The sequence below is a fragment of the Pistacia vera genome, unplaced genomic scaffold, assembly GCF_008641045.1.
Source record: "Pistacia vera cultivar Batoury unplaced genomic scaffold, PisVer_v2 Contig880, whole genome shotgun sequence".
Lineage (NCBI taxonomy): Eukaryota > Viridiplantae > Streptophyta > Magnoliopsida > Sapindales > Anacardiaceae > Pistacia > Pistacia vera.
The window spans coordinates 604,545-624,397 of record NW_022196757.1 but is presented as its reverse complement, the minus strand read 5'-3'; the positions used below and the strand labels follow the sequence as shown (position 1 = coordinate 624,397).

At 35.5% G+C, this 19,853-nt stretch overlaps 1 protein-coding gene across 1 annotated transcript; it reads right to left on the bottom strand.

Moving 5' to 3' along the window:
* Positions 1 to 33: 33 nt before the first annotated feature.
* Positions 34 to 18,393, bottom strand: LOC116119336. The gene is made up of 30 exons (XM_031405279.1): positions 17,367 to 18,393; positions 16,145 to 16,289; positions 15,341 to 15,619; positions 15,028 to 15,195; positions 14,703 to 14,918; positions 13,485 to 13,579; positions 12,599 to 12,773; positions 11,806 to 12,230; positions 10,857 to 10,980; positions 9,951 to 10,046; positions 9,803 to 9,874; positions 9,125 to 9,262; positions 8,251 to 8,404; positions 7,761 to 8,128; positions 6,960 to 7,423; positions 6,533 to 6,877; positions 5,870 to 6,094; positions 5,565 to 5,655; positions 5,335 to 5,412; positions 4,902 to 5,192; positions 4,597 to 4,794; positions 3,887 to 4,369; positions 3,027 to 3,188; positions 2,502 to 2,831; positions 2,334 to 2,416; positions 2,130 to 2,234; positions 1,343 to 1,571; positions 715 to 1,001; positions 418 to 592; positions 34 to 195 (listed from the first exon to the last, which is right to left on the bottom strand). Exons 1-30 carry the CDS (start codon positions 18,272 to 18,274, stop codon positions 34 to 36), a joined length of 7,071 nt encoding a protein of 2,356 aa, XP_031261139.1. The 5' UTR covers positions 18,275 to 18,393.
* Positions 18,394 to 19,853: the final 1,460 nt, after the last annotated feature.

The window sequence follows — 19,853 nt, the reverse complement described above, 5'->3', positions numbered from 1 at the left end:
TCGACGAGCCTCCTTTGCAAGTTACTTAGACTGCTAGTAAAAGAGGACCTTGCACCAGTTCTTGTTTTCTGCTTTGGCCTTGTCTGAGACAGATATTCGTGGTTCTCTCACAGGAGATGTAATACTGACAGCAATAGCCTTAGAAGCATATGCTATATTACTGTTGTCCCTTAACGAAGGAAAATCTTTAAGAATCTGCTTGAAATATAATCCAACATCACAATCAAAGAAATAAAGAAGGATAGAGATGCACAAACTTTTGGTATGAAGCCATATGAGAAGACGGGACCAAGGCCCAAGCTTTAGGACACTAGTTTGCAGAAATGAAGGGGATTCGGAATTGTATATACAGTATTTTAACAGTATCATGAGTCAAATAAAGGATAATCCTTAATCTCAATGTAAGGAGAACAGTACCAGAGAAGCAGATTGTAGTTGTTCCTCATCAGCAGAACCTCTAATATCAAATGTGGGTGCTTGCAGAGAGGAACATCTTTGCTGCCATGGCAATGGCAAGGCAGCCAAAACACGAAGACCTAAAGCCCATGAGTTCAGCGAAAACCTCAACATCCGATAGATTCCCATCTCTTCGCTTCAGGAAGAAGTGAACCTTTACAAAAATAAGACAGAAAATACACGAAGAACCTCACATTCAAAGAGTACTTAGTAATGTAGCCAACTCCCGCAGAAGAGGTCAACAAAACAATTAATTACAAGAAGTTGCTTTGATCGAAGGTTGGGGAATAGTGGCATTGCACCCATAGCCACGGAAGAGCATCATTAGAGTCACGTAGAGAAGATAGGAAACGTGAAGCTTCTGTAGGACCTCCACCATTAAGAGGATCTGCTGTAAGAAGTTTCCCAAGTTGCCGACCCTGCAGTTCCCTGCGCAAATCTATGGATAATCCTGCACTTTCAGCCACTTCTAGAGCAGCAGAAACGCTCTTCTCAGCTAACCGAAGTGCCAAGCCCTCTGGATCTTCCTTACACTGGGCTTCAACCTGACATACCAGTAAGCACAAGAGAAAAAAAACAAGGATCATTAGCACAACGATTGAAGATAGTTACCAGAAAGAAAAAATTCATTCTCAAGATTATTTCTATGCATTTGAGTTCAAAATTATATTACAATTATTTTGTTCATTAGTTACAACTGACTTGACCCCTTACTCCTATTTGAATATTTGAGAGTGTCTGTGTAGAAAAAAAAAAAAAAAAACCAAATCCATTAATGTGCTAATCAGGAATTAGGTTAAGCCTGAATCTGCAAAAAGAATATTCAGTATTCCCTAAATGAACTAAAAAGATATACTTGAGAAAGCAAAAAGAAGGATAAACTTACTTCTTGCAAATAGTTTACACACTCAACATATCTAATGGTGTCGAGGTTGCTGCGAGGACCATCTTCAAAGTCAGGACCATAAGCAGAATTATTATTTGCAGATTCTTGAGACCGCCTGGATCTCTCTGAACGTGGAAATGTAGATGGCATATATAGAACATTGAGATATGAATCAGCAGAAAGAGAATCATCCAAGATTGTTGGTGCACTTTTGGCCAAATGTTCATACCTGAAGTACAAGATACATAAGAAAGATGCACATGCAATGACAAGATATGGCAGTATTTTATTTCTATTTCTTTCACTTGTCCCTTTTTTCATCATCACAAGTAGGAAGCCCCCAAACAGATATTTACTCATCAAGAGATAAAAATAGTATAAAGTGTACGGCACACAGTTCTAGTCTATCAGAGGAATATTTTAAATGAAGAGATGGTTTTTCACAATTCTTTTTACTATCAAATATTTTCTTCCCTGAGGTTCTCTCTTGCATACTTTCCACAGTTCTAGAGTGCACTTAAGTTAATTCAAGGACAAAATACGATGAAAACAACAATGTCAAATTCTCTTCTCAATAATTTCAAATTGTCCCACACCGCAAAAACAGTAAAGATCATCTTAAAATCACGACAAATTGTCAGAAAGAGATTCAGAATCCTATAAAACCTTCAAAAAAGGAATTTTGGACAGTATTTCTCAATTTCTAGCCCATTATCAGACCTAATAGAATTGAAATGCAGAAACAAATGTAGGAATTTTTAGTCTCAATGATTAAATGCTGCCTTACATGGAACGAACAGCTGAAACATCCACGGGAGGACCTCCTTCGATTGTATTAATGATTTCCAGAATTACAGGTGCAGGATCACCCTTATACAATTGAAGAGCTTGCCTGCACACCATCAAATACACAAGTTTCTTCAAATCTGTTCTTAATTGACCTAAATAATAGCTGTAAAGTTTAAGGTGTATATATATATATTCAACATACTTAAACTTGACACGAGCTTGCGCATAGTGCTCCATCCGAATCAAAGCATGACCCCATGCATTCCACACCGGGAAAACATCAATCTGAGATAAGTACCAAGTGGTCATAACCTTAACTATCCAAGTGGCAAAATGGTGCTAACTACTACAATCTGGCAATCATATTTACCTTACACTTCTTGCAAGTATATACAGCCATGCTGTATCGTTCATCAACAATCAATCGGTCACGTAGATGAGCAGATGACTCTTTATCAGCAATATCATCCAGAGAAGCAGCAATTCCAGATCCCAAAAGGCTTTGAAGCAGCTCAGCGCGTCCGAGCCAAATATCTGCCTGTGATGAAACTTCAGATAACTCATCGGTGGCCTGACTACCAACACTAGAGCTACCGGCATCAGAGGATGCATCATCAGCATCCCTACCCCTTTCTGAATTACTGGACAATTCACCAACCCCCGCAAGCTTTCTCAGCAGGGTTTTAGCATAAAGTAGTCCCTACATATGCAACACAAGTGATTTGTTACTGCAATCTACACTGAAGACAAATTCACATTAGCTATAACCTTTCAATTGTATGAAAGCTAAAAAGCATCCATTGCCTTTGTCGCTAGTGCATTTTTAAGGACGAGCACAAACCCCAATTATAGAAATTAAGCTCCCACTCAAACCAAGGGCAAGGTAATGGTTTACCTGCACAAATGTCTCTGTGACATGATATGCTCGACCAATTGTTTCCATAGATGCATTCTCAGGCAACTGTTGGGAGCTCAACACATTCTTCATCTGATTAATACACAAGTCCAGTGCACTTTTGGCAGAAACTAACTCATCAGAACACAAAGAAAGGAGAGCCTGAAAAAAAAAAAAAAAAAAAAAAAAGGAGAGGAAACCTTCAGCAGCCTGGCAGCAGCATACATAGATTCATGATCTCATTCAAGAAAATCCAGCACTAGAGATGCTCAAAACACCAATGAACATGAAACATTTCACAAGTCACACTTATATGGCAACAACCTGCATAAAGTCCGGGTAAAGCCATTTTATTGCTACAAAAAACATCCACACTGAAAGCCTTTAAATGCAATAGCAGAAGAATAGGAAATTCAGGTCAAGTTTCTTCACACACACACATCCAGGTTAAAAAAAGGCTCTGCTGTCTCCAGTCCACATTAACTGGAAATATCATAAAATGTTATTACAAATTTAGAGTTAGATCATGTTCGAAAAATTTGCATAGTCAAGTACAAGAGCATCATTAACATATGCAATCAAGAACTACTAGTACAGACAAAAGGCGGAAAACAAAATCATTATTTAAACATGAATTGATAGAATAGTAAAGGGGTTCTGTTTGAATTTGATGGGAATCGATTTTTCATTCAAAATGCTGGAAAAATGCACCTATAGCCACCTCCGAGTAAGAATACCAACGGTAAAACAAAAACCAAGATGTCATGGGCACCCACCAATAACAAGGGAAGTAGCAACCGTTTAAAATTACACACAATATCGCTATTTCCAACATGTTAAGCCCACCAACGAGAGCATACCTTGAAGAGAATAATATCAGGTGCACTTTCATATCGATGAGCCGAACGAACAGCTCTATCCTTACAGGCATCACCTGTTAGCATCCATTCCTCTGCAATAGAAACAGAAGGAAGACGTTCTTGCCCATCAGCAGAGTATGAAGAAACACGATCCTCTTGAATGCCAGCCATGGCCTCCCAAGCAACTCTGTCAGATGGTGTCAATCCAGAACTTTTTCGTTTCCGGTAAACATCTTTTGGAGTAGCCTTATCTCCAGTATTACGTGGAGCCCAAGAAAAAGCTCGACGAGCCTCCTTTTGCAAGTTACTTAGACTGCTAGTAAAAGAGGACCTTGCACCAGTTCTTGTTTTCTGCTTTGGCCTTGTTCCTGAGACAGATATTCGTGGTTCTCTCACAGGAGATGTAATACTGACAGCAATAGCCTTAGAAGCATATGCTATAATTACACTGTTGTCCCTTAACGAAGGAAAATCTTTAAGAATCTGCTTGAAAATATAATCCAACATCACAATCAAAGAAATAAAGAAGGATAGAGATGGCACAAACTTTTGGTATGAAGCCATATGAGAAGACGGGACCAAGGCCCAAGCTTTAGGACACTAGTTTGCGGATAAATGAAGGGGATTCGGAATTGTATATACAGTATTTTAACAGTATCATGAGTCAAATAAAAGGATAATCCTTAATCTCAATGTAAGGAGAACAGTACCAGAGAAGCAGATTGTAGTTGTTTCCTCATCAGCAGAACCTCTAATATCAAATGTGGGTGCTCGTGCAGAGAGGAACATCTTTGCTGCCATGGCAATGGCAAGGCAGCCAAAACACGAAGACCTAAAGCCCATGAGTTCAGTCGAATAACCTCAACATCCGATAGATTCCCATCCCTTCGCTTCAGGAAGAAGTGAACCTTTACAAAAATAAGACAAAATTATATGACAGAAACCTCACATTCAAAGAGTACTTAGTAATGTAGCCAACTCCCGCAAGAAGAGGTCAACAAAAACAATTAATTACAAGAAGTTGCTTTGATCGAAGGTTGGGTAATAGTTGCATTGCACCCATAGCCACTGGAAGAGCATCATTAGAGTCACGTAGAGAAGATAGGAAACGTGAAGCTTCTGTAGGACCTCCACCATTAAGAGGATCTGCTGTAAGAAGTTTCACAAGTTGCCGACCCTGCAGTTCCCTGCGCAAATCTATGGATAATCCTGCACTTTCAGCCACTTCTAGAGCAGCAGAAACTGCTCCTTTCTCAGCTAACCGAAGTGCCAAGCCCTCTGGATCTTCCTTACACTGTGCTTCAACCTGACATATCCAGTAGGCACAAGAGAAAAACCAAGGATCATTAGAACAAAGCATTGAAGATAGTTACCAGAAAGAAAACCACAACCATTTTTCTCTTAATCTAAATTTTTCATTTTAGTTTAGCAATAGAAGAGACTATAACCTCTTGCCAGCTGCTATACTGATCATCTGCACTTAATATATGGCTGTATCGCTGCAAAGCTTGTCTCATTTGCAACACCTAAGTATCCAAAGAATGATACCATTTCATTACATAAGGATTTAAAGGCTGATTCGGTAAAATTAAGGTAAGAGAATGAACAAATAATATCTGTCATCAGGCAGAAAAAAAGGAGTTATAAAATTTAAGCAATTATAAATTGAATCCAACACCTCATTTCTAATTGGATCATTTTGAGGGATGTGGCAGCTGCACATGGTGAGAACATCCAACGCGGCATTAAGTTCCCATCTGTGCACATACCTGCAATAAAATTTTCTTTGAGGATAGTTCCACAGTACTTTCAATTTAAGACCCATACAAGAGCACTCTGTAACCTACGAAAAGCTATCCTACATGTAGAGGGTTTACCTTGCTTAAAAAGCCGATTAAAAGTCAATAAAAAATCATGAAAGAAAAAGAGCCCAAAGAAACAAAAGATTAAATAAGTCTCAATAGTTTCTATTAGTTTACATACTTGAGAGCAAGTCTAGCCGCCAGTTGTTTATCCTTCAATCGCAAGCAATATTGCCAACTATTGCTCCAGATAATGTGACCTCCATAACTTTGAGGTTGTCCGGAGATTGTATGGTTTTCTTCTCCCCGTTCAATGAGTAGCTGAAGCAATCGATCTGAGGTCCCATTGCGTAAAAAGCGATCCGAAAGTGCAAGAGCATCCATGAGTTTTCCTTCATCAATCAATCTGCTTAAAGAGAACAAGTGACAATAAGCATATATTAGGGTAACAGTATCATGACAAACAGCACTCATAATTACTAATGATAACAACTTGCCCCTCAACCCAACACAAACTTCCCCCATTGTGAATATTTAAAGAGGAAATAAAAAGAAAAGGATTAGAGTAGAGATTCACAGATTTTGTCTATATTGCCACTCTAGGCATGCGTAGCACATACTTAAGAAAAGGCATTCATACTAACAGAAATGTTTAATTAACTATCGGTAAAATCTTCCCATTTTCTATATCTTCTTTTCAGACCCTCCTTTATTCCGTTTTCTTTTAAGAAGCGGCAAGATGTACAACACAGTAAAAATTTGAATTCAGTAGCACTATCAGCAACTAGAAAAATAAGTCAACCATCAAAATAAAATAATATTTTGCAAGAAGAATGGAATATACCGCTCCACAGCCTTCTCATATGGGTCTTCATTCTCCCAATCAAAAGAAAGGAAAACTTTTGTATCATCTTCTGCATTTTCAGATTTAAATGAATCACGCCAAGTGTTTGGAGCTGCACCATCTTGACCACTGAGGTCCGCTAAAGATGCTGAAACGTTATTGCTACCAACAATTTCATCAACTTCTGATTCAGTATCACTGTCATTCTCACGAAACCTCTTAATAGCGGCTCTTGCTTCATGCTTAACCTTGCCATCATCAGCCTTTTGCTTGGCTGTTACAGCAAACTCTGAAACTCGATGGAGATTGGTTTGCATCTGTATCCACCGGTTTAAAGTTGGAAACCTGTTAAAGAGGAAAAAAGTGGTCAAACTAAATTATCACAATATAACAGGGCAAGCTTAGACATCTTTAATACAAATATTACCTCTCAGATTGATCAAGAGCAAACTCATAAAATTGATGATCAACATCAGGTGCCTGCAGTGCTTCATCATTCAACGAGCTAGATATAGTTGAGTCACTCCCACCATACAATATACTGCTACCAAAAACACAGGCCAAGACAGCCCTAACAGGTGATATTTTAACCAAATGTTTTACTATATCCAACTGGAGAGGGTACAAAGGAATTCCAGGTGTTGCTGAGGAACGGCTGTAACAAGTGGGCTTAGCTTCTTTAGAAGAGGGGGAAAGTACTTTCTTGTCAGAGAAACTACCATGGCAGGTAGGAACAATTGGAATGCATGCCCATCCGTGGCCGGACCTCGGAGGATAAACTGGTGGTACACAAGCTGAAATCACTTCATGGACAAAATCAGCAGACATAATTTCAGCAACCTTTCCAGCTGCATCAGTGCTGCCTCGCTCAAAGACTAAACGAGTTAAAAGCTGCAAAGTAAACAAGGAAAACATGAAGATATTCGTGATCCTGTGAAAAGGAAATTAAGTTAATTCCTTAATGCATTGACTAAATATTTTATAAGGCTCAAACTTTTTTCAGGTAATAGAAATATCATTTGCCAAGAATTTCCCTCGGCATGTTTTTATTGTTCATAAAATACAGTCTAAAGCAAATGAACATAACTAGAAAAATTCCAACAGGAAGGGAAAAGGTATGGATGCTTGTCATGTGAAATTTTGCTACAAGATGTATTGGAGCGATGGGCATAACCACAAACTTTAAACACAGATAAAATCAGCTAAACAAAGAAAGAACAGATCTTACATCCTTGGGCCATTCATACACAAGTGAGAAAAAGTTGAAATCATGAGTTGTATCCGTCCCATCAACTATGTCTCCAATTGCAGCAATATGGAGAATAAATTGTGATAGATACGTCTTGGGCTTTGCACTTAATGGGCCAAACAGTCTCTTCCCCATATCCTTCATATCATAACCAACAGACTGAACACTAGTATCTCCAATTTTTGAACTTAAAGCGGTCTGTTTAACAGCCTTTAGCCCAAGCCCAAGAACCCCATCCTTGTCAAAATTCAACAACACTTTTGGGTCAGTGTATGAACTATCCCCTTTACTGAAGTTTGGCTCTGTTTCTTCGTCAGCAATGGCTCTTGCTAGATTATGAAGCTTGCCTAAGATTTCACAAGATGAGATGAATTAGAGGCACAGAAACATGTCTTCTTTTCTACAAGAACAATAATGACAGCACAAAACAGCCACATCCCACATGAAAAATTTAAAGAAAAAAAGGTACCACTGAGAAACTGTCGCTTGCCCTTGTGAGCATCTTCAATCATCTGATGTAGCATAGCAAGAGCACGTTCCCTCTGTCCCTGTCGATGAGACTCCTTAGTTGATGAAATAATGATCTCCCCAATCAGAATGGCCTGGAGTGCTGGAGGATTATCCTGGAGAAAAAAATCATGCAGCATGATCAACAAGTAAAGCATGACTTGCATATTAAGAAGCCACAGAAGAAAAACAATGAGGATTAGGAGAAATATCTGCAGTACTTTTCACAAATTAAAGAGAAGGGAATAGAAACAAATATTCAGAGAGTAATTAACAATTTGATTTATCAAACATGAGAAGAGGAAAGAGTAAGGGAACAAAAAAATACAGCAAAGGTGAGGACAAGGTTTGTGTTTAAACAACGAAACAAGGTGTTTCAAATACATGCACACCTACAACTTTTTCAGATCAGAGAGCAGTTATTTTCTCAGTGTGGCCAGAGTAACCTAAGTTTTTCAAATGCTAAACTTTTTTGCTTCTTGGCAAATCATGCATTGTTCTTGAAAGATCTTATACTACATTTTGATGCTCTGTATCAATGGAGAAATTTCTTAGATCAGGCAAGCATCGATTCAAATACGCTTAGAGAGAATTTATCAATATATTCTTCTTTTTTGATATTAAGTTCTGCATGGAATGTGGTTGCCAAAGCTTAAACTTAAGCAAGTGCTTAGTCTATGGGACAAATTCAAGACCATGTATGAAACAGCACACATGCTGAACCTAAGTTGATATTATAATAGAGAAAATTCAATAACTAAGCTTGAGAAAAGTCAGGCTAACATCTATCTGCTAACAAGGACTACAAATCCATCAAATGATATTTGAAACCTCACCTGTTCCAAGAATTCATGCAGACGCTTCAGAACACGCCGTAAAACAGATATAATAGCCACTTCATGGATTTGATCCCAGTAGGTGGATCCCACTTTCGGAGAAGCTCCTGGATATATCTCAGATAGCATCAGCTGAGCCTGCACATAATACAAGTGCATAAAAATATTAGAAGGATGTACAAAAAATATAATATATCACAAGAGAGCTAGGACGGAAACACCAGAAAAAAAGTCGAAGAACGTGAAGAATCCCACAGAATATATAAGAACATTGAAATCACAAATCTTAGTGCACTAGAAGCAGTTGCAATGTGTCAAACAGATTATTTTTTCCCTACAAATTCATAAGATCATCATTAAACAAGGATGAGACTAGAGTCCTGTTTTTTGATATTTAAATCCTACTTAAAGATGGAACAGTGCACATTTTAGAAAGCATTGCATAGGCTTTGTGATGAGGACAGCAATCATACAGATGGTAAGAAAGCTGGCTGGCTTTAATCAGAATCAAAAGAAGATAAAAAAAGAAACCCTAATGGAAATAAAATTTCCATGGAATTCAGAAGGGGGAAACAGGACGGGGACCTTGCATTCGATATGCAACTACATAAGGAAATGCCATAACATTAAAAATTTAACATATACAAACTTTAAGCGCATTAGATAGGTGAGTATTGCCTGATCCAGAAGCTGCTCAGACATATTTGCAGACCTCGCAGAAGTTGCAGCAACATCAACACAAAGAAGAATCTGGCAAGACAAAAAATATATGAAATTCTCTAACTCAGGACATACATGTGGAATAGCCTGTGTAATAAGCACTCACTGCAGCCAAAGAACCTAATTGGGAGCGTAAGGATGAAAAGTCAAGATCTTGTACGGTAGAAGTTCCATCAGCAGCACGTGTCACTGCATCTTCTACCTGGAAAGAAACAAATCATATTATACTTGCATATGTGATTTGGGCATACCATAGGCCCAAATTCTTTGAAAAGCATCAAGTATTATGCACCTCAAAAATGATAATTAATATTTAATTGTACAAGCTAATTATCCCAGTTCACAACAGGTGAAACAATTCCCATTAACGTGTAAACATAATTTTTTTTATTTTTTATTTTTTATTTTTTTAATCCCAGACATCCTCCAACTAATCTAAGAAGTTCACTAAGTTCAAAACTGAAGCCTTACTTGTAACAACATATATATTAACCAAAATTAGAGAAAAAGCACCACCATAGGCAATTATACGTATCATAATTTTAAAAGAATGATAAACATAAAAACTAATAAAAGGTTTCAGTTGGACAATATAAAAAAATGCAAAAACAAAACAAAGGATGATAGTGGGTAATTTCAACAGTTAATTTAACACTAGGACTACATGTGCAACAAACTATTCATCCAACATATAATAAACACCATAACTAAGTGATAGGGTAGCAAATTTCTATATCAAACGCAAAGCACGGTTCTTAACTCACAAGTGCTTTGGGAGAGCAAAATCTAAATTCAATAAGAAACACTAAATCATATGATAAATGATAGAAATCATAAAAAGGATACTATAGGAAGCCTGATTAAGATTAAACTTAAAATCTACATTTCCACTTAGCAGAACAATATTATTTGACAAAATAAGCAACTAATGTAGATAATCATAAGTAAAATTAGCAAAATGATAGTGTCAGAACATATATGACAAAGTATAAAGTGACAATCTGAAACATACAGATGCTCTTCTGAAGGCACCATCTACCCATTCAGCTAATTCAAGAGTAGCTCTATCTTCTGCAGATAAGGAAAATCGATGAACAGCCTCTTCTCCAATGTCATACTTGGCTCTTTGCATGCAACTGCAGAACAAAAGAACATCAATATACTTACGGTATGAAAATAAGAACATAAGTAAACTTGCCTTCAATTTGTTAAATTCAGTAAGAAATGTTTGAGGAAAGAAACAGTGCTATCACAGGTTCTTTCTTGTCATACTTTTCTCTGCAAAATATGGTCCAAAATGATAAAGACGGTCTGACATTAGCATAATCCTAGGCAGAGCCCTAATTAAAAAGCATTTATTTCTCAGAGGTCTGAAACGTGACAGGGCCTCACTGGAAATCTTACCAATTTCAAGTTAAACTGAAAATGATTGTAAAACACACTGTTTATCTCTACTGTCAATTCCTCATGCAAAATTTAATTTGACACAAGAATACTGCAAAAGCTGTTACCATTATAATCTGAAAATAAGGTTAGAAGTCATAATGTTGCCAGGTTTAGTTATTATTGTTGCTCAATTCATCAGGACCATGTAAGCTTAGAAAAAGATTAGCACCCTGCTCCAGCAGAACTAAAACTACGTGATCAACTCTAATCTGTCTAAAATAAGAACAATGATGGACCTGAGGTACATTTTAAAAGATACAAAAATACACACTTGTACCGTAAAATTTCTTTTTCTTTAAAAGAAACACGAAATTATTAATGAAACTGCCAAGATTCTTGCTAAGGCGCATGTTTATAAAAAATTATAATAGTGAAGAAAACACCAAAAGGTTATAGGTTACTGTTTGACAGATCATAATTGATTATGATTCACCAACAGATTGCATATGTATCATGAGCGAGAACTGATTGTTGTGACAATAAAATATTCCTGAAAAGAATTACCCAAAACTTACAGATTTAGTAGCTTGGATGGGGCCGCTCGTAGCACAGTCAATGCCTCCTTCCAACTCCATTGGCGCTCCGATAATGGAAGAAGACGCTGCAACATTGATAGCCGCCATTCCCAATCTTCAATGAAACGTTTCAAAATTGAGATTCTCCATTCTAATGCTTGCCTTCCACCCATATTTATGCCATCAGTTAATGCATGCTCTTGTTCAATTACAGTTGATGGAAGATTGCGACGCAGTATATCGAGTAGCAACCCTGTGAAAGATATAACCATTTCGTTTCCCCCTTCACATGTATTGAGATCAGAATGTTCCCAGGCACATGCAGAGGGTGGTTCAGAATTGCTCCCTGGTGAGGCACAATGCATCAAATTGAGAGAGATATCATCCATATGTAAAAGCGAAACTATAACATTCACCATGAATATCTGCATAAGTGAATAGAATTACCATTATGTAAAAACGGAAAATAAATAAGAGAAATATAGATTTCAATTATTTAAAGCAGGTACCAACAGACGAAAAGCATTAAGATATAAAGAAAAATAGTTCGGCAAGGTGAACACTGAGAATAGCCACAGAGATTCCACATAATGGTTAACGAATTTCTAGCATATAGAATGAATAAACACCTTTATAAATTCTATCATAGATATATCCTATGCAAAACAACTTGCAACACTTTCGGCTAAAATATTTATATCTGCTTCTTGTATAAAAAGAACCCTAACCTCAGAAAATAACAATGCAAGAATGAAATGTAATATGTTCAAGCAAAATGCAAACCACATATGACCTTGCGTGGAATATTTGTGATAGCCTCCAAATGGTTCCTTAGATCTTTCAAATGGCATAAAGCCACTAGGTGATGTCTTGCTCTTTCACCACTTGAGGTTTTTTCCATTGCCCCTAGAGCAAGTACAGTTGATTCCAGAGTATAACGCATGTGCATGAGTTCAATATCTTGCATCCTATCCAGAACAAATTCAACAAAAAAAAAAAAAAAAACTAAATTACAGAGGAAAAAGTTAACAATCAACCCAAGAAAGAAAAGCACGCCAACATAACAAAATTTCTATTACACAGCCTCAGGTACACATATATATACACACAAGACAGCTTCAAGTACATTGAAGGCTCAAACTTACACAAGGCTATATTGTATGGTTGTCCCAAAGAAAATTAATTCAATTGTTATTATTATCCCAATTCATGAAGTACATGAACCAAAATTGACACTGTAGAATCCTCAGCATACATATTTCATTTATTTGAATACTTCATGCAATATAAGAGCAGATTAAGAAAAAAGTATTCAATAACCTTCAGAAAATCTATCGATGAACATATCTCTTTCTCAATTAGGAAGTCAAAAAATTATTCTTACAAATGTCAAGAGTCCAGACACGCATAGATCACACAGTTCTTAGAGTCAATATTATCACAGACTATCATAGTTGACAATTGCAATGAATGAAGACTGAGTGGAAACAAAAATCAGCCCATAGTGCTATATCATATTCAAAGATGTAGAAGTATTACTTGTTTGGAGAAACTTCATTGTTCTCTTAATAGCACACAGCAAACAAATACAAAATTTTATGATCATGAACCATCCTTAACTAACTACAGCATAATAAAGTTTGAATCAATCATCAGGGTAACTTCATTTGCATACACACCTCTTCCAGGCTGCTACATCAGAAGCAATTGGCTGCAGGCTAATCAATTCAATAGCATCCTGAAACTTTATGTCTGGAACAACATCAAACAGTACCTGCATGAAAAAAAAAAAAAATCTGAGTAAAAAATAAATAACCAAACAGAAAAATACTGTTCAGAGCATAGGCTTTCCAGGTTTGCACTCAGAAATAAAAAATCAGTCTTACTTCACTTAATCATACACAAAGACAAAACATGCAGTTTCAAAACTGTCCAATAAACTTTCCAGATACCGCATATTAATGAAGAGACACATACCGCAACCGAGCCATCTACTTAAGCAGATAAAACATATTACATATAAAATTTTAATAATTAAATTGTTTAAATCATTTTCCTTATTTTTTTCAACAAGAACTCGTTTTAAATACAATGAGAACTGAAAAAGTATTTAACATAGGAGTTGTTTCACAGTTCAAGTGCAGTGCACATGCAAACATTCAAACAGACATATAAAGAGAAACTTTACAACTTATGCCTAACGTATAAGCATATTCAAGCAACTTCAGTAGACATTTTCCATTTTTTTCCAGTAACTTTTGTTTCATGTTTTGTTACTTACTAACTTTATTAGAGTGAACCTAAGTATCCATAATTGTAATTTGACAATTTCATAAACATATCTAAGCCTGTTAAATCCACGGAAATCCAACTATACGTTTTATTCCAATAACTATAGATATTATCCTTGGTTCCCCTTGCCTAATTTATTTCCCTCTTGCCTAATCCTCAGTTAAAGCCTATTAGTAAACCCCTATTAACTTCATTCAACAACTTAATTCAGACAACTAGGGAAGTGCTCATATAACCAGTACCACTCACGCAGTAAAGCTTTTTTTATTATACTCTAACAATCAAAAAGATAACTTCTAGAGCCAAAAACTTGAGAAATTCCATGGTATAAAAGACAATGGTTAAAACTACAAATTAACCACAGCAATTCAATATAATAATATATTTATTCAAATCTAGCAGGACCATAACACCATATATACATTTAAGAAATATTAACTGCTAATTATCTAGCATTTTTTTATTAGAAAAGCATGACTGTAAACCACTTTAACCATTCTAAGCACATTTAATCATACATACAGTTTCAACAAAATGAGATAAGATACAATTTAGGTAGGAAATCCAAAGTGGATTGCTTTAGCTTTAGATATACAAAATCTTACCCGGAGGGGACTTTGAGCAGATAGTCGTTCCAACACAAAGTTTTCAACAAAAGGGTCTAATTGAGCATCTTCACTTCCAAATGTTGTTTGTTCTTTTCCAGACAACAACAATGAAAATTTTGAATTCCACGATTGACCAGAATTAACATGAGCCACAAAAGAGGCAAGATCAAGCTGATAACATAGTGAATCACATAGATGCTCCACACAAGATATCTGTCAAAAGAGATGAGACAGAGCTCTTTAATTTCATTCATTATTTATACAAACAATAATATAAGAAAGAAAGCATTCAACCATTATAGTTTTCGAAAATTGAAATTACCTCGTCTGATTCATTTCCATAAAGAGAAGACTCTTCCAAGCGATACATTTGTGACTTACTTGTCCATAGCAGCTGCAACAATTTCCTACGTTCCATTGTTTTACCAGACAATAGATCCCAACCCATGGCCGCTACCAATGGCCGAAGTCGAGGAAACAACATAAGAATCTGCCATGTTTTCAGACAAGTAAGGTTTGTAAGACTATAGTAGCACTGCTTCTAACATTTGACCAAAATAAATAGTTTGACTATAATGAAAGCAAAACATTTCCATACTCACTTATCTAACTTAAACATAAAACCGGACACATACATTATTAGCTTCTTGAAGCTGCTCCCTCCTGACAGCAGACAGGGCTGTATTCATGATGCAGTCAAGCACATGTAATCCAGAAACACGAGCATAATGGTACATGTCTCTCATGCACAAACTGACTGCTATATTCAACAACGAAGACTTATCATTTGAATCTATATCAGGTTTCAATTCCAAAATATATCTTTGAAAACGCTCAAGTGGGGGTGGAATTCGGTTGTTATCGTGCGCTTCATATATCTCAATTTCTTGAAAAAGCAACTCATCCTGAATAACCTGCCAAAAAAACCAATTAAATGTCACATAAGGGCGACAAAAAAATAAGAAATTAAATGGTATTTTACTCAAAACCTTTGTATCAATATATTGCTAAAGGACAACTAATAAATTAAACAGTAACATGCAGCACACCATGGCCATGTGACACCAGAATGACCAACAAAATCTGAACTAAACCAGCCAAGTGACCATTTGGGGACTTCCTCAAATGAGCCTGAGCTGAACCTTCAAGCAATACTATTACCTTAAGATGAGAATGTCAGAATGCTTACAGAAAAAAGAAATTGTGAAAATACCCAAAATACCCTCCGCCTACCCAGTTTTGTGCTTCAACAAACAGATCTCAAATACTAATCAAGCCCAGAATAACACAACAAAGAAACATATGCATCATATAAGGAATCTGGTCAGATACATTCCTATCAATCATCTAATAGGAGATCAAATCATGTCATGCAAACCATTGCCGATCAAGCATTTCTACCGCGAAGACTACTAAAAGAAAATCAAAAGAAGTATTACCTGTATCAATTGAACAAGATGCCTGCAATTAGATGAAAGAGCTTCTCTGTAAATCAGTAACAATTTCTCTTTCATAGCATGCCGGGTGTCTCCAAATTCCTCCCTTTTAGAAAGAACCCTCTTGAGGAGATCTTCCAAAACCATGCTATCAAAAACATCAAAAGGGAATGCAAAATAAATATCAAATAATGCAAGGGTGAAAATAAATTCATATGAGTTTCATACTACAAAAATGGAAACAAAGAAGCACATCATTATCTTACTGAAGCATATAAGCCCAAAATTAGAATAAAGCCCCCTTAAAGAACTCAGTCATCGCAAAAAACAAATTTTCAAACATCAAATTTGAAAAACAACAATTATACCAAGAAAGACAGAGCCTTACGAATCATTTCACTTCATTTCTACTAGCTTTTTAAAACTTACAGATTTAAACCAAACCCCCAACAACCCTAGTGTAAGAAGGATTTTTTTTTTCTTTTGAGGAGAAACATATTAATATCATTGATTGAAAAAATTACAAAAAAGTGAATAAGTTGTCCACAAAAATTAAGATCCGTCTAAAGGATCAACAAAAATCTATAAAATATAGATTGAACAGCTCACAAAAATTCTTGTGTAAGAAGAATTTGATCCATTGGTCTCTGGAATTGAACTACTTATTATCCACAAAATAGTAGCATGTTTGAAGACTCGATTTATCCACTACAAGGTATAAAAGATATTGTAAGAGGATCAGATCCTTGATCAACACAAACCAAGACTTGCCTAGATATACTTTGAATTCAGATGATATGCTTTCAACACCAATTTCTGAACAAAACACAACATTCGACTACCCATAATCCCCACCTACGTTCTTTCACTGTAATATCAATAAATATTGTTCTGTCATATTGTGACAATCCCTAAATCCAAATCTCTTTCTTTCATAAAGATATTCACAGCTTTTCTCAGTCTAAAGCAACTCCCCAACTAATTTCAACTTAAAGTCCAAGCAAATTGCAGGATGGATCACTAATTTGACAAACTATGAGATGCAAAACTCGATCATGACAAGATCACAACTTGACACTTTTTTTTTTCCCTATTTGGAAAGAAGCATGACAACAACGTGAATTAAAAGCATCTACCACTACTTAATCTCTATAAGTAAAAAATTACAGCATTACAATAAAATTATATCCACTTCGAGAAAAAGGGAAAAGTCAAATAAACATACCGATACTCAGCCTCCTCCACACCATAATCAAGGTGAAGAAAACGAATATGAGATACAGCCCCTTCCTCATCTCCCTCCTTCACACACTCCTTCATTGCATCCAAATGAGCCAACTGAGCACTCTTCTGTATCAAACCAAGAATCCTTCTGTCCTCCTCTTCCGATAAATCCTCTCTCCGTACTATAGCACAATCCGAATCTAAACTCTCCCACCCTCTCAATTGCTTTTCTATATTCCAACACAATGCGTCAAAAACATCGGCATACTCCAAAATTACTTTCTTCAAACACATAAATTCGTCTTCCTCAATCAACACATTTACACCACTGCTACTTACATCATCATTCACATTTACATTTACATCTGGTTTTAAACTCTTCATACCTAACTCCATAAACCTATCCAAAACCCTAACACAGCCACCAAATTCACTATTCACATATCCCAAATCCTCGTTTCTAGCAAACAACTTAACTTTCTCGTCAAAACTATCGTTTTCATTTAAAACATCAAAATCTTTCTCCTTCTCTTTCTCGAAGCTATCTAAGTCAATATCCTTTCGAGTTCTTTTCAACACGCAGTCTATTAGCATCTGTACCAACAGCAAGAATTCCGAACGCAAACGCAGCGCTTCTGGATCGAAACTCCAGGTCGATGAAGTTGAGTCGTTGAATTGTAATAGTTCGAGAGTTGATAAGTACGTAAGGAGCGATGGGGAGGGGCAAGTAACGGACCAGAGAACATTACCGAACCTGCCGGAGTTAGCGACTATTGTTTGGAGAATAGCGAGAGCTAGGTCAGGGTTTCGAGTGCGAAGAGCAAGGAGGGTGGCTCTAAACGGCTCGAACTGAGCGAGGTGGAGGTGGTTCGTGGCCAGGCGCGAGAGGAGGTCGGTTTCTTTGTCCATTGTTATGAATTATGATTGCGAAACCGATTGATCATCTCATTTTGTGATTGAAAATGGTTGGGTTTGGGGTTGAGTAAACTGAGATTTGAAAGAGGAATCTGTGCTGTTCTGTTCTCTAGTTCTCGGGAACGAGAAGGAAGCCGGGGATATAACCGTCAGAAATTAATGCTTAAATTGTTAGATTTCGTTATTTGCCTTCAAATAGCAGTGATCTTAAGTTCTACCCTAACGGTAATTTTTTTTAAGTAAAATATGTTTATCTGTTTTAAAATTAATTACAATTTGATTAAAAAATTAAATTTATGTATATATTTGGGGGAGCGGGTAGAACCAAAACCTGCAGGTAGAATCAAAACCGAAACTAGAATCTAACCAAAACCAACACTGTGTGGATAGATTTCGGTTCCATTTTTTTTGAAATCGACATTATACAGTTCCAGTTCCAATTCTTACATATGGAGGAACCGAAACCGAAACCTAGAAAAAAAAAACCTATAACAGGTACCTAGCTTGAAACCTACGTAGAACCTATAACAGATACCTTATTTTGGAACCTGGGATGAAATGAATTATCTGTGAAGAATATGAGGTCTATTATAATTTTACATATAAAAAAGTTAAAATGAAAAAAGTTAAATTTTTATAATAATCTAATTAAATAAATATACAATTATGATTATTATATATAAACTACACCATATAAAAAACTTTAATATATTATAATATATTATTATAAAAGTTTTGATTAATTAAGTGTATAATTGGGATTAGAATCAATTAAAAATATTTTAATGTTATTAAAAGAATTATTTTTGAATAAAATAGCATATTTGATTGAATAATAATATAATATTTAGTTATGTATTTTAATTATCAAATTCAAAGTATATTTGTAATAAATTAGTAATTAATCAATTATATAAAATAAATTGATAAACATTAACACATTACTAATTAAATGATTATTTAATCAATTATAACATTACATTATAGTTAAATGATTACTTAATTAATTATAAATTTATATCATTACATTAGTAATTTAGTACATTAATTAATTAAATAATTAGAAATTTAATTAATTATAATGTTAAATTATATATTTATAGTATAATTACTTACTTAATTATAACATTACATTATAAAAAAATGATTAGTTAATTAATTATAAACATTAGTATAATACTTAATTAAATGATTACAAATTTAATTAATTATAATATTCCTTCTGTTTTTTTTAAGTGTCGTTTTGAAGGTGTAATTTTTTTTCAAATTAAGTGTCGCTTGTCTTGTCTGATATCTTTATTCTCCACTTTTTTCCATAGCCCACATCTCCTCTGTCTTTCTTTCTCTACTTTGCGTCTCTGCCTCAATCTTCTCTCTCCACTTTTTTGTATGCCCACGTCTCCTCTCTCTTTTTGTTTACATTAAAAAAATTAGTGTATAAAAAAGTGTGTAGTTGGCTAAAACGTCATTTATTTGGAAACAGGGAGAGTATTACATTAAAGATTTATTGTATGATTACTTAATTCATTATAACATTACATTATAGTATGATCACATAATTAATTATAACATT